The sequence below is a fragment of the Aegilops tauschii genome, chromosome 3 (genome assembly GCF_002575655.3).
Source record: "Aegilops tauschii subsp. strangulata cultivar AL8/78 chromosome 3, Aet v6.0, whole genome shotgun sequence".
NCBI classification, from domain to species: domain Eukaryota; kingdom Viridiplantae; phylum Streptophyta; class Magnoliopsida; order Poales; family Poaceae; genus Aegilops; species Aegilops tauschii.
In genome coordinates, this window is record NC_053037.3 from 552,084,276 (window position 1) to 552,109,370 (window position 25,095).

At 47.1% G+C, this 25,095-nt stretch overlaps 1 protein-coding gene and 1 long non-coding RNA gene across 6 annotated transcripts; one reads left to right on the forward strand and one right to left on the reverse strand.

Moving 5' to 3' along the window:
• Positions 1 to 870: 870 nt before the first annotated feature.
• LOC109747159 (uncharacterized) lies at positions 871 to 22,745 on the reverse strand. 5 transcript variants are annotated; one of them, XR_012205581.1, is made up of 10 exons: positions 22,235 to 22,745; positions 21,296 to 21,404; positions 21,105 to 21,202; positions 20,786 to 20,850; positions 20,190 to 20,251; positions 10,437 to 10,460; positions 10,195 to 10,292; positions 9,542 to 9,616; positions 1,572 to 1,659; positions 871 to 1,394 (listed from the first exon to the last, which is right to left on the reverse strand). It is a non-coding gene; the product is annotated as an uncharacterized lncRNA (long non-coding RNA). The 5 variants fall into 5 exon arrangements; XR_012205580.1 differs by having other exon boundaries at positions 10,424 to 10,460; XR_012205579.1 differs by having other exon boundaries at positions 10,415 to 10,460.
• LOC109747170 (large ribosomal subunit protein bL27c) lies at positions 22,738 to 24,877 on the forward strand. Its single transcript, XM_020306259.4, has 3 exons — positions 22,738 to 23,305; positions 24,401 to 24,502; positions 24,584 to 24,877. The coding sequence occupies exons 1-3, from the start codon at positions 23,027 to 23,029 to the stop codon at positions 24,758 to 24,760; spliced, it is 558 nt and encodes a 185-aa protein (XP_020161848.1). The 5' UTR covers positions 22,738 to 23,026; the 3' UTR covers positions 24,761 to 24,877.
• Positions 24,878 to 25,095: the final 218 nt, after the last annotated feature.

Below are 25,095 nucleotides of genomic sequence, written 5' to 3' on the forward strand. Positions count from 1 at the left end.
GCAAGCAGATCAAAGCTTGTACCAATTTTGAAACAATCAAATTGTCTCCAGGATTTTCGGCAAAACCGCAAATCGCCTTCTCGAGTGCATTAGCTCGATTAGGACACAACATCCTGCCTGATGCGGCAGCACCAATCCCCACTCTGCAAAATAATCCATGTAAACAACGAGTGTCAGGTGTAATATATCACATAAACATCACAAGTCATTTTACAACCAAAAAATTGAATACTCTGGTGCACCGCATAACAGTTTACTCAGGATGCATTCTTACAGCCATGCAGTTCAGATCACGCAGCAGATTTTAACAAATGTACGGGCTAATTTATTAATCTGTCCATTCTTTTCATACTTAAGGCTTAGTATCAGACACCAGACAACAATCAGGATCAACAAGAGCACAAACTGTTATACTAAATCTGACACTTTCTTTACTCAGGGGTAGACTATGTCCATAGTTCACAGCAAACAAGACTGATTCCTCCAATTTTGGTGGGTCGAACACAGCACGTTCCTGGTTGCTACAATTTTCCACTTACATATGAAATCATTCAAAAAATCACCACTCATATACTGTCTCGCTTTTACATATGAATAGCCCAATGTGTCCCTACAAATTGCACATCTGCATAATGCCATACCTACGCGTCCACCCCAGGAGCTTTCGGGTCGTCCTGCTTAATCGGCTGCTCAGATCCTTGCAGCGAATGCATTCGTCGCCGCCTCCGCCGCACAGATCTCCCCGTCTGCACTCACTTTCCTCATGGGCGCCAGCTGTTCCATAACCAGTGCGACGAGTGGGGTAGTGCAGAGGCTCCATCGGAGCTGTCAGTCACCTCTTTCAGCATGTACCGCGTAACGAAATCGGCAAAATGTAAGATCCATATCAGGGTGCACTATCAAAATCACTCGGAACACATAGAAATTGGTCACCCGCAAAAAAAAAATCACTCGGAACACATAGAAATTGGTCACCCGCAAAAAAAATTCACTCGGAACACATAGAAATTGGTTATATTCGAGCAATCTAATTGGCTGCATCAAAAACTCCATCTTCAGCACCTACCTTCTTGTTTCGTACAGAAGTTTGTCCGCCGAGGCCACCGCTCTCCCTGGAAGGATCCACGCGCATGAGGTAGGAGATAATTGTATCCTGCACCCCATCCATGCATTAACTCGGTTGCTGTCGCAATTCACGGAAAGCAAGTTTCCCGATCCACGGACCGGCATGGACATCGACGCCCCGAGCCATGGCTGTGTTTCACTGGTGTCAGCCTTCGAGCCATATTAGAGTACCCTTGGTTCGTTTGGGCTTTCAGTTCATTAATCTCTTTAAACTTGCATTCTTTCACAGAAATGGCCTGATGTTCCATTGTCTTCTCTTTCCTTGCAAACTAAAATATCAGATTTTTTTAAGATAAGATGTTACATAAAAAAATACAATAGCACGAGAAAGGGAATACAGTCAATACACCATCACATAATTTCTCTAGATACTATTCAAAAATAACCTACAATATATTAATCCAAAAGGCAAAAACATGCTAAGGGAACATTGTGAGGTGTGGTACCTTTTCTTTTTCTTGCAAACATTAATTGCCTCTCTTAATTTGGGTGATACAGATGAACTTGCAACCTGTTTCGTTTCCAAGTCATCATCTGCAAGTTTTTGAACATATACTATGAAGTACTTCGGAGGAGTATTGATCTGTATATTTACTATGAAGGACACCATTAGAGTAGCCGAGATGTAATTACCAGGTAATTCCCTGTTTTAAAAAGACGAAAATCATATGTTGAAAAAAAAGTCAAAACATGCTAGAGCAGGAAGTAGTTTCTATTACGTGAGGAATTCATTATGGAAGGCGCAAGGCAGCAGGGGCAGGTTAGGCTGTGGCTAGACAAGGGCAGTTCGATGTCCTAGAAGGATGCATCTGTTTTGGTAGTCTCCGGATTCTAGTAAGGTAGTATTTGAGTCAGATTCCTGTTAGAGTCCGAAGTATGTCGAAGTAGTACTAGTCCATGTCCTATATAAAGGACCTACCCGTGTAAGCTTAGAGCATCTCCAATAGAAGATGCAAATTTGAAGATGTAAAATTTACATCTCCAAAAAGTGCTTTTTGCATCTCCAACAGATGATGCAAAACGGAGGTGTAAAAGAGCAACTCCAATAGAAGATGCAGATGGAGAAGTAAAATTGTACTTCAACTAGTACTCAGGCGGCGGCGGTGGGCGAGGCGGCGGTGCGGGGCTGCGGGTGGCAGGGCGGGGCTGCGGGCGGCAGTGCGGGGCTGCGGCCGGATCGAGCGGCGACGGGAGTGCGGGGCGGCGGCGGTGGTGGAATCGAGCGGCGGCGGTGCGGGGATGCGGCTGGTAATGCGGCCGGTGATGCGGGCGGGGCGGGGATGCGGCCGGTGATGCGGGCGGGGCGGGGATGCGGCCGGTGATGCGGGCAGGCGGCAGCGGTGCAGGGATGCGGCCGGTGATGCGGGCCGGGTGGTGGCGGTGCGGTGATGCAGGCGGGGCAGCGGCGACGGTGGAATCAAGTGGCAGCGGTGGAATTGAGCGGCTGCGGAAAAACACCCGATTCGCGGCGTGCGGCGATGGCCGGCGGTCGAAACTGGCGGTGGGGTGCCGGAGGGGTCGGGCGGGCGGCGACGACAGCGAATTTGGGCGAATTCGGCCGGCAGTGGAGTTGGGCGGGCGGCGGCTGTTCGCACGGAAGTGGAATGAATGACAGTTGGGCAGTTGGCGGGCGGTTGCGTTTTTACCTCTCCATATGGCGGAGATGCAAATTTGCACCGCGAGTTGTTGTAATTTACATCTCCGGAAGGCGAAGATGTATTTTTTTGCATCTACATCATCTGTTGGAGAAGGGTTTTGGGGCCTCGGAGATGCAAAAGTTAGTTATTTTTGCATCTACATCTTCTATTGGATATGCTCTTAGAGGCAAGCAATAATCAACAAAGTCTAGTTTCCCTGATCCCTGTTCTCTATCTCTAATCCCTGCTACCTTCTACTATTGCAGCGGCGACGATGCCGCACCGTCGACAACCCGTCGGCCCCCAAGCACCTCCAGGCCACGAAATAGCCCTTAGATCCAGAGGTTGTTCCAATGTGGTATCAGATTCCATGTCTGGCCCTGGGGACAACACCGAGCATGAGATCGTGCTTCCTGGCGCCAAAACATGGGCGCTGCATCATGAGCAACTCGCGGCCCTCTAGGAACAACTCTGTGATTTGTCAACTCGGATCCTGGGTCCTTTGCCTACCTCTGTTACTGAATCAATCACATCCTCTGGTGTAGCATCAGCTGTCTCCGCCAGCGCCTCACTTTCAGCCACTGCCGCCGTCAATCCGCCATCGCTAGTGCCTACCATGTCCCCTTAGCAAACACCCTACCAGCCCTACTCGCCATACTACTTTCCACCCCACCAGTACCCCTGTCCTACCCAATCCAGCACAACAAACCAATTATCTCTATCCCTCTAGACCCAGCAAAACAACAGCTTCCAAACTACCCGCCTCCATCATATAGCTTTGCCCACTTCGACCCATCATCATTCGTCCCAAACCAACACTTAATTGACATGCTTCACCCAGGTGCTTCGCCCCATGTACCAAAGTATGCCAAGCTGGAGTTTCTACTATTTGATGGCAAGGAAGACCCTTCTGCGAGCAATTTTTTGAAGGTTAGTGCACTCCAAATGCAAGTCAGGTTTGGCTGGCATCGTTCCATCTCACTGGTGATGCTCACCTATGGTATCACAAGTATGCCAAAGCAAAGGGCCGCCCATCTTGGGATCTCTTTAAGCAATTGTGTGCCAAGAAATTTGGACCACCTCCACACAGCAATAAGCTTGGGGTTGTAGCACGTTGTCCGTCCAATGGCAACGCCACTGACTACCAGGAATGGTTCACTCATTTGCTACACCTCGCGCCCCCTCAGTAAGTCGAGACTGAAGTGGAATTGTTCACCATGGGCCTGCCCGAGCCCTTGCGCACAGATGTGGAACTAGCTCATCCCGAGGACCTTGATGATGCCATCAGCCTTGCACTTGCATATGAACGTCGTGCATATCCGACTCAATCCTCCATAGCAACCACTCCTCGCTCGTCTCGTTCGTTCACACGACCATCTCTGCTGATTCCTGCCACCAAACAACAGCTTGGAGGACCAACTGTACTCGGGGTAACCATTGCAGCAGCCACCACGCAGGCCGGCCGCACCTTTCGTCGTCCCTCTCCCACAGAGATTGCAGAATGCCGAAAGCAAGGCCTCTGCTTTAATTGTGACGAACAGTTTGTGCGCGGTCACCGTTGCGCCAGTCTGTTTTCGATTGAGGTTGATACATCTTTCAATGATGATTTTGAGACACTGCCCAAGGAAGAGAACTGTGTGAAGGTGTCTATCCAAGCTATGACCGATCTGTGGAGCATCCAGGTGACCGACACCTTGCAGCTAGAGGTTCTGATTGGTAATTCACTCTTCACGGCGCTCCTGGATACAGGTTCGACCCGCAATTTCATCGATGAGAGCGCTCTGGCCCGCGCTGGTTTGACCCCATGTCCTTGTCCTTGCCTACGTGTGATGGTTGCTAATGGCAACCAAGTGGCCAGTGGTGGAGTTTGTCGTGGCCTTCCATTGCATATTGGGGAGCAACAACTTACAACAGACTGTTTTGCCATACCCCTTGGCAGCTTTGATATTGTTCTTGGTGTTAGCTGGTTGCGTAATTTGGGTCGTATCCTCTGGGACTTCGACAACATGACCGTGTCATTCCACTGGGAGGGCCAACCTGTGACTTGGACATATCGTGTCTTGTCACGATCGGCCGTTGACCGTGCTTTGGTTGCTCCCGAGCCTGAGGATTTGATGACTGAATTGCTCGCAGAATTTGACAACATCTTCACCAAGCCTTCCTCCTTGCCACCTGTCCATGCACATGATCACCGAATTCAACTGCAGACTGATGGGTCTCCGGTCGCTGTACGGCCCTACCGCTATCCGCAACTGCAGAAGGACGAGATTGAGCGCCAGTGCACCGAAATGTTGCAGCAGGGCATTATTCGCATCAATGATTCAACTTTTTCCTCACCAGTTCTTGTTAGGAAGCAAGATGGCTCGTGGCCCTTTTGTGTTGACTATTGTGCTCTCAATGAGCAGACGATTAAGGGTAAGTTTCCAATTCCGATGGTGGATACACTTCTTGACAAGCTTCATGGCGCGCGCTTCTTCACCAAGCTCGATTTGCGTTCTGGTTATCACTAAGTGCGCATGTACCCAGATGACATCGCGAAGATAGCCTTTCACATGCATGATGCCCACTACGAGTTCCTAGTCATACCTTTTGGTCTGACCAATGCCCCGACAACTTTCCAGGCCATGATGAACGAGATCCTTCGGCCCTTCCTCCGCCGTTTTGTTCTCGTCTTCTTTGATGATATCTTGATTTGTAGCTCATCATGGTCAGAGCACCTCCGCCATCTTCATCTTGTGTTTCAAGTTAGGCAGCAGCATACTCTCTTTCTCAAATGGTCTAAGTGCACATTTGGGATTGCATCTGTGGCATACCTCGGCCATGTGATTTCTGCAGATGGTGTGGCCATGGATGTCAACAAGGTCCGTGCTGTGGCAGATTGGCCAAACCCACGGTCGGTGCGTGCGCTACGAGGTTTCCTTGGCTTTGCAGGTTATTACCGCAAGTTCATCAAGGACTTTGGTACCATCGCAGCCCCACTCACCAAACTACCGAAGGAGGGATTTCGCTGGTGTGCAGAAGCTCAGGCCGCATTTGGTTCGCTCAAGGCTGCCCTCATTACAATCCCAGTCCTTCAGATGCCTCGCTTCATCATCAAGTATGATGCTTCCGGCTCCGGCTTTGGCGCGGTTCTTCACTAGGGTGATGGTCCGTCAGCTTTCTACAGTCAGCCCATAGCACCGCATCATGCTAAGTTGGCAAACTATGATAGGGAAGCTAATCGGCCTAGTCCAAGTTGTGCGGCATTGGCGGCCATACTTGTGGGGACGTGCATTCACTGTCCGCACTGACCACTACAGTCTCAAGTTCATCTTAGACCAACGGCTTTCGACAATTCCACAACATCAATGGGTTGAGCAAGTTATTTGGCTACGACTTCACAGTGGAGTACCGTGGGCGCCTTAACACCATCGCCGATGCACTGTCTCGACATGACTCTGATGATAGCCTTGTCACAGTTTGTGCCATCTCATCACCGCAATTTGCTCTTTTTGAAGACTTGCGCAATGAGATTGTGACATCTACCGAGCTATTTGCTTTGCGTGACTGTATTATGTCTGGTGAGCTCGGTGACCCTTGGTCGTGTTGTGATGATCTGATCTTGCACTGTCGACATGTTTATGTGCTTCCATCATCGCCATTGGTAGCTTCTTTTACTGGAACAGGCCCATGCAGCTCATGATGGCATTCAGAAGATACTTTATCGCTTGCGTGAGACCTTCCCCATACCAGGTGACCGTGCATTGGTGCAAGAATTGGTACGTTCCTGCCAGATTTGTCAACGGAACAAGACTGAGACTCTTCATCCTGCTAGTCTCCTTCAGCCTCTGATAGTACCCGCGTCGATCTGGTCGGATATCTCAATGGATTTTATTGAGGCCCTTCCCTGTGTCCATGGCAAGACAGTGATCCTTTCTATTGTTGATTGCTTCTCCAAATATGCATACTTCATACCATGGGCACATCCGTACACTGCTATCCCGGTGGCACGCGCTTTCTTTGACGGTATTGTTCGGCTCCATGGGCTTCCACAGTCCATCGTAAGCGACCGTGACCCTGTCTTTACCAACAATTTCTGGCGTGACATCTTCCGCCTTTCCGGAGTTTGCTTGCATATGAGTTCAGTGTTTCGCCCTCAGTCCAAAGTTTGCTTGCATATGAGTTCAGTGTTTCACCCTCGGTCCGATGGTCAGATCAAGGTGGTGAACAAGGTGATGTCTATGTACCTTCAGTGCATGACAGGAGATCGACCTAAGCAGTGGCTGGACTGGCTTCCTTGGGCAGAATACTGCTACAACACATCATATCATTCTTCGCTTCGTGATACTCCTTTCAAGGTGGTCTATGGCCGTGACCCTCCTGCTCTACCAACTTATAACAGGGGCGAAGCCAAAGTTGAGTCGGTAGGGACAGCTTTGCAAGAACGTGATCAGTTTCTACAGGAGGTTCGTGAGCATCTACTTCAAGCCCAACAACGCGGCAAGAAGTATGATGATGACCATCATCAGGATCTGTCACTTGATGTTGGTGAGTGGGCATGGCTGCGCCTTCACCACAAGCAAGCTACTTCATTGACAGGCCATACACGTGGCAAGTTAGCTCAACGCTTTTATGGACCTTACAAGATTCTGGAGCCCGTTGGTTCTATTGCCTACAAGCTGGATCTTCCAGAAGGCTCTCGAGTACATGATGTCTTCCATGTGAGTCTTTTGAAGAAATTCCATGGCGTCGCTCCTAATGTGACACCACCATTGCCATTAATTCAGGATGGCCGCGTCATTCCGGAGCCTGCCAAAGTATTAAGCTCATGCATGCGCAGAGGAGTGAAGCATGTGCTTGTTCAATGGGTCGGTTCTTCAGAAATGGATGCCACTTGGGAGCCCCTTGCTGACTTCATCAAGCAGTATCCAGATTATCAGCTCGAGGAGCTGCTTGTCGAGGGAGAGATGTTACGTGGGGAATTCATTATGGAAGGCGCAAGGCAGCAGGTGCAGGTTAGGCTGTGGCTAGACAAGGGCAGTTCGATGTCCTAGAAGGATGCATCTGTTTTGGTAGTCTCTAGATTCTATTAAGGTAGTATTTGAGTCAGATTCCTATTAGAGTCCGAAGTATGTCAAAGTAGTACTAGTCCATGTCCTATATAAAGGACCTACCCGTGTAAGCTTAGACGCAAGCAATAATCAACAAAGTCTAGTTTCCCTAATCTTTGTTATCTATCTCTAATCCCTGCTACCTTCTACTACTGCTGCGGCGACGGCGCCGCACCATCGACAACCCGTCGACCCCCAAGCACCTCCAGGCCACGGAATAGCCCTTAGATCCAGAGGCTGTTCCAGTTTCACTTGTACCAATCCTAAATAAGCCTCTTGTGGTTTTGTCGAACAACTTTGACTTACAATTATTTACAGTCCACCTACTACCTAGGGCTAGTTACACTTCATGATCTTGCTTTCCATCCCGACCTGCATCACTGGGCTTTTAGATTGGATTTTCTGGTGGTAGCACTTAATCCTCACATAATGCAAATTACTTAATCCTCACTCTGTATCAGTTAAGTAACTATGCTGTAGCATTCTTCAAGGTAAAACAAGCATTCAAATTCGCACTCTGGTTGTATTTTCTTAACTATGTTCTAGCAAAGGCATTCAAATTTGCACTCTGATTATATTTTCTTACCTATGCAGTAAGACTTGTTTTCAAGGTAACACAAGCATTGAAATTCGCACATGTTTATTCAGTACTGTCACGAAGTGGCTGCAGTGTTCATGCTTAGAAAATGCTATCACAACCAAATTGCTTAACCCTTTCAGTATCTAAGTTCCTGATATAATCATATATTCTTGTAGCAGACCCAGTTCTTACTAAGAAGTCATGCTACCTCCATGTACAGCTTGTGTGGTAGGTATCGCAGATCCTTCAGACTACCATGATTAAAATTCAAGAGTTGTACAACTACATACTGCCATACCTTTGGTCCAGCCAGGGGGTTCAGGATTCATCTCACCAATCGACTACTTGGATGCCCATGGTGAACCTCCTCCCTCCGCAGCCGCTGCCCCCTGCGCCTCACAGATCTACCCTTCGGGTTCAGCTCCTGCATCGGCGACAATGTTTGCTCGGCAACTGGTTTGGTCATCGGACAATCTAACGACTCCATCAGGACATCGCTGTGCTTAACAGCCTCGAACATGGTCAATCTTCTAGTGCAGACGAAAGAAATGGGAAATCGATAATAGCTCAGAAGCAAAACTCAAATGAGACCAGAGACAACTGCTCCACACGCTGCCCTGGAGCGCCTCGACATACATGCGTGCCCTGTCCCTGACGGAGTCTAGCTCGGCCACCGTCATCAGCGCCTGTCCGCAGCTGAGTATCGCCCACTCCTGCAGCTACCATAATACTGCCTAAAAATACACGTATATTTATACCATAATATTGCCTAAAGAAAAACAAAACCGAGACAAGGAGGGGAAATAATTTCAAAGCACATTACTAACATGACCCAACATGCAAAATAACCATCAATAATACTCTGTAGACATATTTTTAAGCCATACCAACACAGCTGGATATCATAATGCATCTTTAGACAAATTCACACGCAATGTATTATTTTTTTGGCCACATAGATCATCAATACCGGATCAGGCACGAGACACATCAAGCAGAAGCAAAATATACATATATGTAAGCATCAGCAGTACAGAAATTCAGAGAATGAAATAGGAGAGATGATTCTTGTGATGGATTACAATGTGACATAATGATTATTAACATACCTACAGAATGATTAATGGAGTTACTCCTGTTTCAGCTTGCTCAACAAGAAGGTTGCAAATGGCATCACACATTGCCTGAAAGACATTAATCAAGCACATCTCAGATGATACCCCAAATATCGTTCTTTGTTAAAGAAGATGCATAAATAATGGGATTGCCCTTACCAAAATTCAACATAGTAAGCTTGATGCAAATTACTGTATCATGAATAGGATATTTAAGACCAGAAAACAAAAGAGTTGCTGTTACATGCATATGCAAAAAACTAAGCTCCAAAATTTATATAGATGCTATTCTCTTGCTAAGCACTTAAATTTTTCTCCCGGAACAGAGATACTATTCTCTTGCTAAGCTCTTAAATTTATACACAGTTTTGATAGAAACATGTGATATGTCCCTTGCTTATTGCTGATACTGCAACTGCAGTTTATATGATTCTACTTTTGTGCTTCCATACACCTGTTATGAAGCATTCATCTTGACAAAAAATACAAAGGATGACATATGACTCTTCTACCAATTCTAGAACTTGTTCCTTTCTAAACCAAGCATCAATCAAAAAGTCATGTCAAATTTGAACCAAAACACAAATCAAACATCATACAGAGAGGGAGAGAGGTCAGAGGGGAGGGAAGGACTGGGAGCAGGTCACCTAAGGTAGATCACGAGCGCCAAAATCCTACATGAGGCAGCATGGTGCAGAACAAACTATCGGGAAATTCGTGGATGCCATATACTTAGAAATGATGCCTGAAATGGAAAGGTTGCCTCAAAAAAAATTCATCTAAAGCACTTTTAAATCTAAAACAATGGAATATAGATAGCAGGGAGATGAGAACGTATTCTTAAATTCATAAACCAGGAACACTAACTGGGCTTACACACGATGCTAACACTTGAAAACCCGATGATTATTTTCTGTAGAAAAATCACACAATGAAATGGTATCAATGCATCATATGGGGAAATTGCAAATCATAGGGTGGAAGTGGAGAAACCAATCACATACCTTGGCATTGACAAAATCCCAAAAGTTTGTAAGCATAGAGCACCAAAACCCAATCAACAACACAAGAGTCTAGAGTCCGCAATGTGTGCACCGCCTAGAGCTCGGGCCTCACTGCTTCATCCCTCCGCCGCTAGCCTAATGACCCTCCCTACTCCACCCCCGCCGTTAAGACCCTGTCGCCCAGGGAAAGGGGGCAAGCAATGGGGAGGTGAGGAAAACGAGAGGTACAAGAGTAGCCGGGATACGAGGTGTAGATGGACGACGACGGATGAGGGGTGGAGGAGGGACAGATGTGGTGGTTGTGATGGGAGGCTAGGGTTCAAATGGGGTTTGCATGTAGCAGCGGAGACGCCCACGACGAGCCGCACGACGCGTGGCGTGCGAGGACAAGGTTGCTCGCACCCACGAAGGGCTCACCCAGCCAATAAGGAGAAAGAATGAGCCCACCGGTCATAATACTGAAAACTAACCGTGCGGTGAAAACTAGCAGAACAAATCTAATGGCCGTGATGAACCAGTTGACCAAAAGCAACTCTATCGAATGGCCAACAAAGCTTCAATCTGGGGGAGCACCAGGAGGCCAAGTTGGCGAGCCTCATTATAGGTTAGAATGTTGATGACATGATCATGAATGGTGACAACCTTGAGTATATTGCCTTTGTGAAGGCACATCTTAGGGAGCAGTTTATTATGTCTGATCTTGGCCCTTTTCAATACTTTCTTAGGACAGAGGTCTCTTCTACCTCTGATGGATATATTTTTCTGATCGTGGTTGGGCTCTCCTTTTCTATATGTTGACGACATGATCATCGATGGCGACGACCCCAAGTATATTGCCTTTGTGAAGGTACGTCTTAGTGAGCAGTTTCTTATGTCTAACCTGGGCCCTCTTCTCGACTTTCTTGTGATAGAGGTCTACCTCTGATGGTTTTTTCATTTACCAAGAAAACTATACCCAGAATCTTGCTCGTGCTCTTACTGATGAGTGCATTGTTGAGACTCCCATGGAGCTCAATGCTCACCTTCATGCTACTGATGGTGACCCTTGTCTAATCCGACGCGTTATCGTCATCTTATTAGGAATCTTGTTTATCAAGATGTTACTCGTCCAAATATCTCCTATCCTGTCCATATTTTGAGTCAGTTTGTCTCGTGGTCCGCGTGTTGTGGATTCTTCTGATGAGCCATCTCCCTTGACTACTATGTTTTCTTTTATTGGCAAGGCACCGGCTCCAACTCAGCCTACTTATGGCTTCCGAGCTCGCCCGCTTCAGCCTATTGACCGCTATGGTCACTGCGCGGCTCTTCCCGGGACGACTTATCATGAGAGTTGTTGTTCATCCGGAATGGCTGCATGTGATGGCATTGAAGATTGATGCTCTTGCCCGCATCGGCACGTGGAACTCATTTCCGTCCTCGTGCTCGTTTCATCACTTGTAAGTGGGTCTACAAGGTTAAGACTGGTGATTCTCTTGAGCGTTACAAAGCTTGTCAAGTGGTTAGAACATGGTCATGACTACGATGAGACATTTGCTCCTATATGGCCCACATGATCACTCTTCGCACACTTCTCAATGTGGCTTCTATTCGTCGCTGGTCTGTCTCTCTTGATGTCAAGAATGCCTACATGTAGCCACCACCTGGTTTGTCATCTTCATCACTCTCTATATGGCTCTAAGCAAACCCCTTGTGTCTGGTTTGAGAGCTTCGCCTCAGTGGTGATTGCGGCTGGGTTTTTGGCAAGTGCTCGTGATCCTGCACTTTCGGTGAACCATTCAACTTGTGGTCGGAAACTTCTACAAGTCGATCATCACTGGCGACGACTCTAAGTACATTGCCTTTGTGAAGGCTCGTCATAGTGAATTTCTTATGTATGATCTTGGTCCTCTTCGCTACTTCCTTGAGGTTGAGGTTTCTTCTACCTCTAATGGCTTCTTTATTTCCCGCACTTCTGTCCACCATTCAACTTGTGGTCGAACACTTCTACATGTCGATCATCACTGGCGATGAAGTACATTGCCTTTGTGAAGGCTCGTTAAAGTCAATTTCTTATGCATGATCTTGGTCCTCTTCGCTACTTCTTTGAGATCTTGCTCGTGTTGCTCTTACTGATGAGCGCACTATTGAGACTCCTATGAAGTCAACATCCACCTTTGTGTCCACCTCCGCTCCCTGCCTGTCTGGATGGGCATCTTTTACCTTGCTGCGGGTTGCTATAGGCCCTGTCTCAATCCCGCATCCCGTGTTCCCTTGTTGTGCGACACCATAACCGCATGCTCGAGCACAACCAATGGTGAGCATGGTGAGCAGGAGCTCGGACAGTCGACGCGTACCTGGATTATGCACGGGACGAGCCGAGGACAGGCGCTACCTAAAGCTGGGGCCAAGGGCGCACAGTAGGAGAACCTGGGTGCTTAATCAAGTGTGTCCCACAACCTGCAAGCAAGAGAAGAACACCAATCCGGATCGACAGGGTACAGAGAGTGCACATGCACCTGGGATGCTGGATCAAGTCTCTCTTTTGCCACCGCCGCCAGTCTCTGCCTCTGTTGCCTTGTCTACCAATTATTTTCAGCAGTGGCATCATCGCCTTGGGTCAATTGTGATCTCTCATCCTTAGTTTGACGTGGTCTTCTTGGATTCGTACCCGACGATGTCTCTAAACCGTCAAGGTTGTCAGCTTGGTAAACAGGTCCAATTACCTTGTACTCATAGCAAGACAGTGTCTCAGCCACCTTTCGACCTTCTTCACTCTGATGTCGGTGGTCCATCTCCCATTGTCTCCAAAGGAAGTCATCACTTGGATATATATACTTTATTTCTTGTCGTAGTGAGGTCTTATCTATAAGCGTTTTGTTGCCATGCTTCATACTCAATTCTATACGTCTATTCGTGTGTTCTGTGATGACTCTAGTGGAGAGTATATCTCCCAAGCTGTTGCATGGAATCCTTGTTGAATAGGGTACTCTTGCATTCGGTTCTCTTATCCATGTGCACATGCTCAGAATGGTGTGGCTGAGCACAAGCATCGTCACCTTCTTGAGACGGCTCGTCCGTCGATGATCACTGCCTCTCTTCCCTCGCACTTTTGGGCCGAGTCTGTCTCCACTTCCATCTATCTCCACTCCTGTTGGGCCCAAATCCATTCGTCGTACTGCTCCTGCTTCTCCAATGATTGCAGATCCAATGCCATCATGGGATTCTACAGCATCATCACCGGTGGCTTCCTTCTTGTCTCCATCACCTTAGTTTATCCCGATGATTCCAACATGTATTCCTCCATCTTTTCCTCACTTTTATACACATCGTCCGCATGTTGTGGATGTCTCTACTGACGCGCCATCTTATCGTAAGGTTGTTTATCCCGAATGGATGCATGTGATGGCATCGAAGATTGATGCTCTTGCCCGCATCGGCACGTAGAATCTCATTTCCCTCCTTGTGCTCGTCTCATCACTTGTAAGTGGGTCTACGAGGTTAAGACTGGTGATTCTCTTGAGCGTTACAAAGCTTGTCTAGTGGTGAGAACATGGTCATGACTACGATGAGACATTTGCTCCTATATGGCCCACATGACCACTCTTCGCACACTTCTCAATGTGGCTTCTATTCGTCAATGGTTTGTCTCTCTTGATGTCAAAAATGCCTACACGTAGCCACCACCTGGGTTCTCTTCCTGATGGCATGGTTTTTCATCTTCATCACTATCTATATGGACATAAGCAAACCCCTCGTGCCTAGTTTGAGTGCTTCCCCTCAGTTGTGATTGCGGCTGGTTTTTGGAGAGTGCTCATGACCCTGCACTTTCGGTCCACCATTCAACTTTTGGTCGAACACTTCTACATGCCGATCATCATTGGCAACGACTCAAGTACATTGCCTTTGTGAAGGCTCGTCATAGTGAATTTCTTATGTATGATCTTGGTCCTCTTCGCTACTTTCTTGAGCTTGAGGTTTCTTCTACCTCTAATGGCTTCTTTATTTCCTGCACTTTCGGTCCACCATTCAACTTGTGGTCGAACACTTCAACATGTCAATCATTACTGGCGATGATTGTAAGTACATTGCCTTTGTGAAGGCTCATCATAGTGAATTTCTTATTTCTTCGTCCTAGTTCTTCGTCCTCTTCGCTACTTCCATGAGATCTTCTTGCTCGTGCTGCTCATGCTGCTCTTACTAATGAGCGCACTATTGAGACTCCTATGAAGTCAACATCCACGTTTGTGTCAACCTCCGCTCCCTATCAGTCTGGATGAGCATCCTCTGCCTTGCTACGGGTTGCTATGGGCTCTGTCTCAATCCCACATCCCGTGTTCCCTTGTTGTGCGACACCATAACCGCACGCTCGAGCACCACCAATGGTGAGCAGGAGCTTGGACAGTCGACGCGTACCTGGATTATGCACGGGACGAGCCGAGGACAGGCGCTACCTAAAGCCGGGGCCAAGGGTGCACAGTAGGAGAACCTGGGGTGCTTAATCAAGTGCGTGTCCCACAACCCGAAAACAAGAGAAGAACACCAATCCGGATCCGCAAGATACGGAGAGTGCACAGGCACGTGGGATGCTGGATCAAGTCCCTCTGCTGCCACCACCGCCAGTCACTGCCTTTGTTGCCTTGTCTACCAATTATTTCGAGCAGTGGCATCATTGCCTTGGGTCACTTGTGATCTCTCATCCTTAATTTGGCATGGTCTTCTTGGATTCGTATCCGACGATGTCTCTAAACCGTCAAGGTTGTCGGCTTGGTAAACATGTCCAATTACCTTATACTCATAGGCAGACAGTGTCTCAGCCACCTTTCGACCTTGTTCACTCTGATGTCGGTGGTCCATGTCCCTTTGCCTCCAAAGGAGGTCATCACTGGTGACCTCTCTCGACACACCTCTTCTCGTAGTGAGGTCTTATCTATAAGTGTTTTGCTGCCATGGTTCATACTCAGTTCTATACGCATATTCCTGTGTTCTGTGATGTCTCTGGTGGAGAGTATATCTCCCAAGTTGTTGTGTGGAATCCTTGTTGAGCAGGGTACTTTTATTCGGTTCTCTTATCCAGGTGACATGCTCAGAATGGCATGGCTGAGCACAAGGATCGTCACCTTCTTGAGAAGACTCGTCTGTTGATGGCCACTGCCTCTCTTCCCTCGCACTTTTGGGCCGAGGTTGTCTCCACTTCCATCCATCACATCAACCTTCAGCAATCACTGCTCTGCAGGGTGGTGCTACTTTTGAGCATCTATTCGATCCTTTCATGATTATTCGGCGCTTCAATTGTTTGGTTGTGTTGCTATGTCCTCCTTGCCCCACGTGAACGCAACAAACTAACTGCTCAGTCCGTTGTGTGTGTCTTTTTAGGATACAGCGATGAGCATAAGGATATCACTGTTGGGATCATGTTGGTCTTCGGATGCCTATTTCTCAAAATATAATTTCTGATGAGTCTCGTCCCTACCAGCCTCGTCCATCTTCCTCAACATGTTCAGTGGAGTCTTTCCACAATTTTCCCAACACTACTATCATTCATGTTGAGCCCTTATCCATTCGTCGTACTACTCCTGCTTCTCCGATTATTGCAGATCCAACGCCATCATATCCAATGATTTCCTCACCTCGCTTATCACAGGATTCTACAGCATCATCACCGGTGACTTCCTTATCTCCATCACCTTAGTTTATCCCGATGATTCCAACTCATATTCTTACATCTTTTCCTCACTTTTATACACATTGTCCGCATGTTGTGGATGCGTCTACTGATGTGCCATCTTCCCCATCTCGGCCTACTTATGGCTTGCTTCCTCGTCTGCTTCCACCTGTTGACCGCCTTGGTCTTCCAAGCGCTGGCGCTATTGTTCTTGAGCCGACTTCTTATCGTGATGATGTTCATACCAAGTGGCACACTGCGATGGCAGAGGAGATTGCTGCTCTTGAGCGCTTCGGCAAGTGGGATATTGTTTCTCTTCCCCGTGTTCGTCCCATCACTTGGTGGGTCTAGACTCGCTCTGATGGTTCTCTTGAGCGTTACAAAGCTGTTATGACTCGCTCTGATGGTTCTCTTGGGCATTACAAAGCTCGTCTTGTGGCTCGTAGCTTTCAGCTGGAGCATGGTCCTGATTATGAGTCCTGATTACTATGAGGCTTTTTGCTCGTGCAAACCATATAACCACTGCTCGCACACTTCCCTTGTGGCCTCTGTTGGCCACGGGTCTATCTTGGCTTGATGTTAAGAATGCCTTTTTTAATGGTGAACTACATGAGGAGGATTACATGCAACCACCACTTGGGTATTATGCTCCTGACGACATGCTTCGTTGTCTTCATCGCTCTCTCTATGGCTTTAAGCAAGCCCCTCGAGCCTAGTTTGAGTGTTTTGCCTCTAGGGTGATTGCCGCTGGTTTTCAGCGAGTGCTCATGATCCTACGTTGTTTGTCCACCTTTCTGCTCTTGGTACGAGTCTTCTATATGTTGATGATATGATCATCGGCGGCAAAGACCCCGAGTATATTGCCTTTGTGACAGCACATTTTAGTAAGGAGTTTCCTATGTCTGATCTTGGCCCTGCTACTTTCTTGGGTTTCAGGTCTCTTCTTGCTCAAAATTAATAATGCATGATCTTCTTGCCCTTGTTGCTCTTACTGATGAGCGCGCGCACTGTTGAGACTCTCATGGAGCTCAATGTTCACCTCGGTGCTACTAATGGTGACCCTTTGTCTGATTTAACGCTTTATCGTCATCTTGTTGGGAGTCTTGTCTATCTGGCTGCCACTCGCCCAGAAGAAGAAACAGACTACAGTGCCCCCGTTCTAGTGCACCTCCTACAACGTCATCGTTGCCAGGATTGTGGCAAACTCGCTAGAGTTGATGCCTCTCACACGATGTTGCGAGAGCCTTCAGCTTATCAAGTGGCATGAACGGCCTAAGGGGACATGCCGCCAAGGCTGCTAGCATTCCCTGTCTTGAATCGTGAAGTGTTTGGGAGTGAGACTAGGAGAAATACGGAAAAGGAGACGGTGACTAGTGTATTAGGGGAATGAGGCCTAAACAGAAGTGCCGAGATAAGTTATAGGCCCGCTGCTAGAATGGTAGGTGTATTCTTCTCCAAAGTGGGCCACACCTTTGATGCAAAACATGACTGAGTGGGATATAGTCATATATCAAACCCAAATGATAATCTTGTCTTTCAGGCAAACTCTAACCCCTTCTTGCAAATAATAATTTGACCCAAACACTAAAAATAGCTTTGACCCAGACACATGGATATACTTTATTTCTTCTCGTAGTGAGGTCTTATCTATAAGCGTTTTGCTGTCACGGTTCATATTCTGTTCTCTACGCCTATTCGTGTGTTCTTTGATGACTTTGGTGGAGAGTATATCTCCCAAGTTGTTGCATATCCTTGATGAGCAAGATACTCTTGCATTTGGTTCTCTTATCCAGGTGCACATGCTCAGAATGGCATGGTTGAGCGTAAGCATCATCACCTTCTTAAGACAGCTCGTCCGTTGATGGCCACTACCTCTCTTCCCTTGCACTTTTGGGCCGAGGCTGTCTCCACTTCCATCTATTTCATCAACCTTCAGCAATCCACTGCTCTGAAGGGTGGCGCTACTTTCGAGCATCTATTCGATCGTTTCCTGATTATTCGGCGCTTCAATTATTTGGTTGTGTTTTGCTATGTCTTTCTTGCTCCCACGTGAACGCACCAAACTAACTGCTCAGTCCATTGCGTGTGTCTTCTTAGGATACAACGATGAGCATAAGGGATATCGCTATTGGGATCATGTTGGTCTTCGGATACCTATTTCTCAGGGGATAACTTTTGATGAGTCTCGTCCCTACTATCCGCGTCCATCTTCCTCGACCATTTCAGTGGAGTATATCTCTTTCCACAATTTTCCCGACACTCCTACCAGTCCTATTGAGCCATTATGCATTTGATGTACTACTCTTGCTTCCCTGATTATTGTAGAACCAACGCCATCATCTCCTATGATTTCCTCACCTCGCTTATCACATGATTCTACACCTTGTTGCTTCCTTGCCTCTCCATCACCTGAGTTTATTCCGATCATTCTTGCTCATATTCTTTCATCTTTTTTCCTAACTTATGTCTTATATACACGTCATCTGCGTGTTGTGGATGCGTCTACTGATGTGCCATGTTCCCCGTCTCCGCCTACTTATGGCTTGCGTCTTCTAACGCTTTGGCCTGTTAACCACCTTGGTCTTCCAAGTGTTGGCGCTGTTGTTCTTGAGCCGACTTCTTATAGTGATGTTGTTCATACCAGATGGCATATTGCGATGGCAGAGGAGACTGCTGCTCTTGAGCGCATCGGCACGTGGGGTATTGTTTTTGCTCCTCCTCGTGTTCGTCCCATCACTTGGTGGGTCTACAAGGTTAAGACTCACTCTGATGGTTCTCTTGAGCCTTACAAAGTTCGTCTTGTGGCTCGTGGCTTTCAGAAAGAGCATGGTCGTGATTACAATGAGATTTTTTTCTCTCGCAAACCGTCTGACCATTGTTGCACACTTCTTATTGTGGCCTCTATTCGCCACTAGTCTATGTCTTGGCTTGATGTTAAGAATGCCTCCATTGGTCTGTGTATCGGCTTGTTATTAAGAAAGCCTTTCTTAATGGTGAGCTGCATGAGGAGGTTTACATGCAGCAACCACCTGGGTATTCTGCTCCTGACGACATGCTTTGTCATCTTCATCCCTCTCCCTATAGCTTTAAGCAAGCCCCTCGCGCCTGGTTTGAGCATTTTGCCTCTATGGTGGCTGCCGCTGGTTTCAAACAAGTGCTCATGATCCTACGTTGTTTGTCAACTTTTCTGCTCTTGGTAGGACTCTTCTTCTATATGTTGATGACATGATCATCACCGGGCGAAGACCGTGAGTATATTACCTTTGTGAAGGCACGTCTTAGTTAGCAATTTCTGATGTCTTATCTTGGCCCTCCTCGCTAAATTCTTGGGATTGAGGTCCCTTCTTGCTCAAAAATAATCCATGATCTTCTTACTCGTGCTGCTCTTACTGATGAGCGCACTCTTGAGACTCCCATGGAGCTTGATGTTCACCTCCCTGCTAATGATGTTGACCCGTTGTCTGATCCAACGCTTTATCGACATTTTGTTGGAAGCCTTGTCTATATGCCTGTCACTCGCCCGGAAGAAGAAACAGACTACAATGCCCCCGTTCGAGTGCACCACCTCCCGCAGTGTCGTTGTGCCACTTTGCTACTCTACCCTCCACTATATACTCAACGGCATTGTCGTCGTGGCTAGGATGGTGGCAAACTCGCTAGCGCCGATGCCTTTCACATGAGCCTTCATCCTCTCAAGTGGCATGAACGACCGAAGGGGACAATGCCATGGTTGTTGGCATTCCCTCTGTCGGATCATGAAGTGTTTGGGAGTGAGACTAAGAGAAATACGGGAAAGGAGACGATGACTAGTGTATTCGGGGAATGGGTAATTACATGAAGTGCTTATAATGCATGAGATGGACATGGACCATGTCACTCCGTTATCAAACCAAGCAAGAAAATAAGGAATGGAGTTGCAATAGGAGTAAATGGCCCGAGGTTAAGCCTTTAAAGCTTCTAGGAGACTGTAAACAGTATTTGTGTTAATGTTGCATACCTCCTCAACATGAAGAGGTTTGGATCATGAACTGCATCTATTTTCTCAGTTGGCTGGTACACCTGAAAAATAAGGCAATGACTGATAATGCATACAAAGGTCAACCGGATTATTGTGAAGTATGTGCATCATCTTAATGAAAACTGGATTCATAAAGAGAGACAGAACTTTGAAGAAGTTTAATGAAATCACGAACCATGATAAGATAATTTGTACTTTCCTTGCAGATAGCCAAAACCACATATTTTACAGATGGATATCCATGGTTACAATTAATATTTAATTCATTTTTATTACACGGACTGCAAAAGAAGTGGGGTTTGTAGCCCCATCATGGGGTAGTACCACCCAGGCAAGGACTAGTGCACTGCCTTCCTAATTCCTGCCAACATACTGCCATCAGCAGTCCCATTGCATTCGTTTATAAGGGTGTACCATATTCCAGCCATTGCAACCTACTAAACTAAAGACATGCATCATGGTACAAGTTGACTTCCGTGATAATACAATCTACTGTTTCCGAACCAAGATTTCAATAGTAAAAATCTATTCTAGAGGAATTACAACTTCCATGGCACAACAGAGATAACAAGTACCTTCGATATCTTGTTATTGTTGACCTGAAATAGCTAAGTCCAGCATCACTTTGTGATAGCTCAACCTAAGAAAAGGAAAAATTGAAAAATTCAAGATCAAATTGGCAGAACATAAAAAACCCTTTCAGAAAAATAAAAAAACCCTAACAGTATTTACAGTGAATTCAACTTTGATTTTAAGTTGCCAATCAAATCAGAAAACGTACTGCCTTTTGGCAATCATATAACGTGAAACAGCGCCTGATAAACAAAGGTTATTGCAGGACATGTTTATAGACACATAAAAGCGGCTGCAAGCACAAAATTTGGTGCAAACAACCTCATTGTGTGTAGCTTGGTGAAAAGCAACTCAATGTTATCGGACCTTGCAGTTCTGCAAAGGAATGTCAGTGTCTCATAATAAAAAATGTCAGACATCTGCAAGTAAAAAGGAAGCTCAAGATGATCAATACTCCCATGCAATGTAGTAGTAAATAAATAGGAAAACATTAAAAAAAAAAGGTGCCTGACCTGGTTGCTGTAAATGCGGGATGTGCTTTGTAAGGCGAAGTTTTGAAGGATCATCCATACCAAGATGCTGTGCAACTTTCTCAACAACATATATGTGGAACGTTTTGATCTACAAGTATGAAAGTAAAATCAGTTATCAGTACTTTTTTATGTGAGAAGTCAATGTGTTAAATGAAGGTTCAGAGATTCCTGACACATACAGTTCTAGAGAGTTATCAAGCAAACTGAAATGCACAACCTATAGATAGCAGCAATCATTTTTTTCTCAGTAAAAAAAACATTATACAACAACTGTAATGAGCTTTTGAAAATAAGTAAAATAAAACAGCCTGGTGTATATATGACAATCACTATTGAAGGAACATCAAACACCAGACTAGCACACAACTACAAGTGGCACACAAATTAAGAGATCACACAGAATTAAGAATCGCCTATCTTCCCTGAATCAACTAGATTAAAAACGTAATGTTCCACTCGTCTGCTCTACTACTACGAATCATAGTAAGGGCCCGTTCAGAAGCAGTCCACGAGCTAGCTTCCGAAAATCGCTCCAAGAAGCCGCACCGAACGGCTCCACTTCGAGAATCTGGCTCCGCGGAGACGAGGATTCGGCAGTGCAAAAATGAGCATGTCAGTCTCAACTGGAGCTGGATTTCCAACATACAACTTCCTTGCCCCACCTGAAGCTGCTACACTAGCTTGGTAAAACAAAAAGTCTTCCATTTTGTGACAAGAAACTTATTCTACAGTATCACCCTGCACAGAAAAGCAGAGTCTGTTTTGCAATATGGGGAGCATGTCGGTCTCAATTGGAGCTGGATTTCCAACATACAACTTCCTTGCCCCACCTGAAGCTGCTACACTACACTTGAAGAAGCGCCACCGGTTGACCAAGAAGCAAGATTTAAGTCGGATTGGGCGGTCCAGATTGCATACCTATTGGTTCAGATGCGTTCAGGCGGCGCCGGCGGCTTTGGGGCTTATCGCTGAGCTGGCTCCGGTGATCCTTGCTCCTCGGGAAGGCGTCCAGGAGACTTGCCTTGAGTCGGCGGTTCCGTTTCTTTCCTGGGAGACGTCGGTGGTGTTCTCTGGCGTCGGTTGGGCTCTGTCGGAGCTTTAGCGGCGCCAGGGAGTACTCGAACTCGAATTCGGGAGGCTCGGCTTGACTCGGCAGTTCCGTTGCTCTCCTCGGAGACGGCGGTGGTGGTCTCTGGCGTCGACTGGAGCTGTGGCGGCGGCGGCGGCGGCACCGCAAGAAATTGGAGCTCGGATTCGAGTGGTTTCGAGGACTGCGAACTCGGGTCGAGGTGCGGTGGAGCGCCTCCATTCATGCAGGGATCGAGAGGCCGCGCGGGGCTACACGGCGAGGCGGTGCTCGGGCCGGACTCCGCCATGGAGGTGGACACCGGCTCGGGGTCGGGGATGACACGCCGGTCCGGGCGTCAGCGGGAGAGGGGGTATGGTTCAATGACGGGTGGGATCAAGGGCTGGCGTCATTGCTGACGTGCGCGCTTGGGGACGGGCTCGGTCTTCCTGGCCAGGGCCTGCTGGGTTGCAACTGCGCGCGCAGCGCTCTTCACACCAGGCTCAAACCTAGCGAGCAGCCCAGTACATTCAGCCCACTGACGGCCCACGACCCCACCCTTATCACCTCATCCTCTTTCCCCTGCGCAGAGTGTCTGCTGCCGTTGCTGGCTTGCTGCTGCTGCGTTTCTCCGAGCGACAGAAATGGCGTTCACGCTGGTGGGAGCCTTCAAGGGCCTGTCCCTCGCGTCCTCCTCCTCCTTCCTCCGCGGCGACCGCGCCGCGCTCCCCGGCAGCGCCACCGGGGGCGTGGGCGTGGCGACGCTGCCGGCGCGCGGGCTGACCATCCAGATGGCGCACAAGAAGGGGGCCGGGAGCACCAAGAACGGCAGGGACTCCAAGGGCCAGCGCCTCGGGGTCAAGATTTACGGCGACCAGCTCGCCAAGCCCGGCGCCATCATCATCCGCCAGCGCGGCACCAAGGTCTCCCTCTCTGCTCCTGTCTGTCTGTACGGCCTGTCTATTCTCCCTCCCGCTTGCTCCTGTCAGTGAGTAATAAGGCGTTTCTGTATGGCGAGCAATGGTGAATTGCGGTGAAATGCTAGTGTATACAAAACTAAAAACTAAATGCCGTGCTGTACTTCAGACCACGAAATCGATTTTAAATAGGAGGAGGGGATTTGTGGAGATTGGATTGGGGTGACAAGAGTGTGTGTTCTAAAGGTCAGGGAATGACAGGGCTTAGATTGGGTACGTTTGTTTGTGTCCTGCTGCCTCTGGCACTGTCCACATTTTCAGTTCTGTCTGTCAGACCGCGCTGAAATCAGAGACTATGAAGTGGAGTACTTATTTAGAGTCCAATGTTGGGTTCCTGCTTTAGCTGTATATATACTACTTGAAGCTCCATCCATTCATTTTAAAAAGAAATGGCATCTGTGATCTGTGGTCACTGGTCAGCCGATCATTTTGCAGGTAGCAGGTTAGAAGCTGCTATATTCATGTTCACTTGGTTGAATGCTTGCTTCATACATGTGAATGGCATGACTATTCATTCTTTAAATAAAAACATGACAATGACCATGTTATAAATATCGTCTTAGAGGAAGGATCATTTTTATGGCTACGTCAATTGTTTCATGGCTGCATGTAGTACAAGCTTAGAAGCATGGTGGCCTCTAGTCACGCTCTTTCAGAAGCCGTGGGTACTGATAAATACAAGACTACAGGTCTAAATTCTGCAATGGCAGCGAATACAACCTCCGTCCCAAATTACTTGTCTTAGATTTGTCTAGATACGGTGATGTTATCTGTTTCCAGTGATGTTCGGCTTGCAAATGCAATTTTCTTCCCAACTCTTTGTGCTATTTTCCTGAACTGTGAGTTTAACATGACTTTTGGTCTTTTGACACCATGCATTATTCTGGATTTATGCATGTTATGGGTGATAGAGGATTTCTGTCACTTGTACATTTTTATAAAGTATGTTGGTGTATGAAAAGTGCGCATTTTGTAAGTCACTGACAAAATGTGTCTTTATGTTTTGTGTCTTCTTAATTACATGTATGTTGAACATTTCAGGTCTATCCTGGAAATAATGTTGGAATGGGCAAGGATCACACCCTCTTTTCCTTGATTGATGGACTTGTCAAGTTTGAGAAATATGGACCAGACAGGAAAAAGGTCAGGGTCACTAGTTTTACTGGATCTAATTGGTTTCTGGGGGATACCAGATATCTGAATATCCAGTTGTTTCTTTTACAGGTAAGCGTCTACCCATATGAGAAACAGCCTGAGAACCCAAACAGTTACAGAGCAAGGAAGAGAGAGAACTTCCGCTTGCAGCGCGAACGCTTGAAAGCCAGAGCAGAGGGAACTTATGAACCAGAATTGGTGTTGGCAGCTGCAGATGCAAGTGTTGAGGTCAATGCAGACTGCTGATAGGTTTACTGTAATGTACTTCTCTTTTTACACAATACATGCTTGACAAATCTTTCTCGAATGTAAATCATCAACTGCAAGATGAATGCAAGTCCAGCACTCCAGCTTCATTTTTAATTTTAGCTGTGTCCTGTCTATGTTGTGTGTTTTCGGGATATTACACTTCCGTGACCAGGTAGGCCAACTTCCCACAAACTCCACGTAATATTGTGATGGTGCCAATGCATCGCAACAATCATTACTGGGGCGTGTTATGTGGTTCAGGTCGTATTAGGAGCGACTTTCCAGAGGCTCTCTTTGCAGAAAAGTTTCTTTTGGTGTGTAGGGATGTAAAC

Excerpts from the sequence above, each read along its gene's own strand:
- LOC109747170 (XM_020306259.4), top strand. The coding sequence starts at position 23,027 with ATGGCGTTCACGCTGGTGGGAGCCTTCAAGGGCCTGTCCCTCGCGTCC. Across the intron at positions 23,306-24,400 it reads TCCGCCAGCGCGGCACCAAG|GTCTATCCTGGAAATAATGT; the intron begins GTCTCCCTCTCT and ends TGAACATTTCAG. Across the intron at positions 24,503-24,583 it reads ATGGACCAGACAGGAAAAAG|GTAAGCGTCTACCCATATGA; the intron begins GTCAGGGTCACT and ends TTTCTTTTACAG.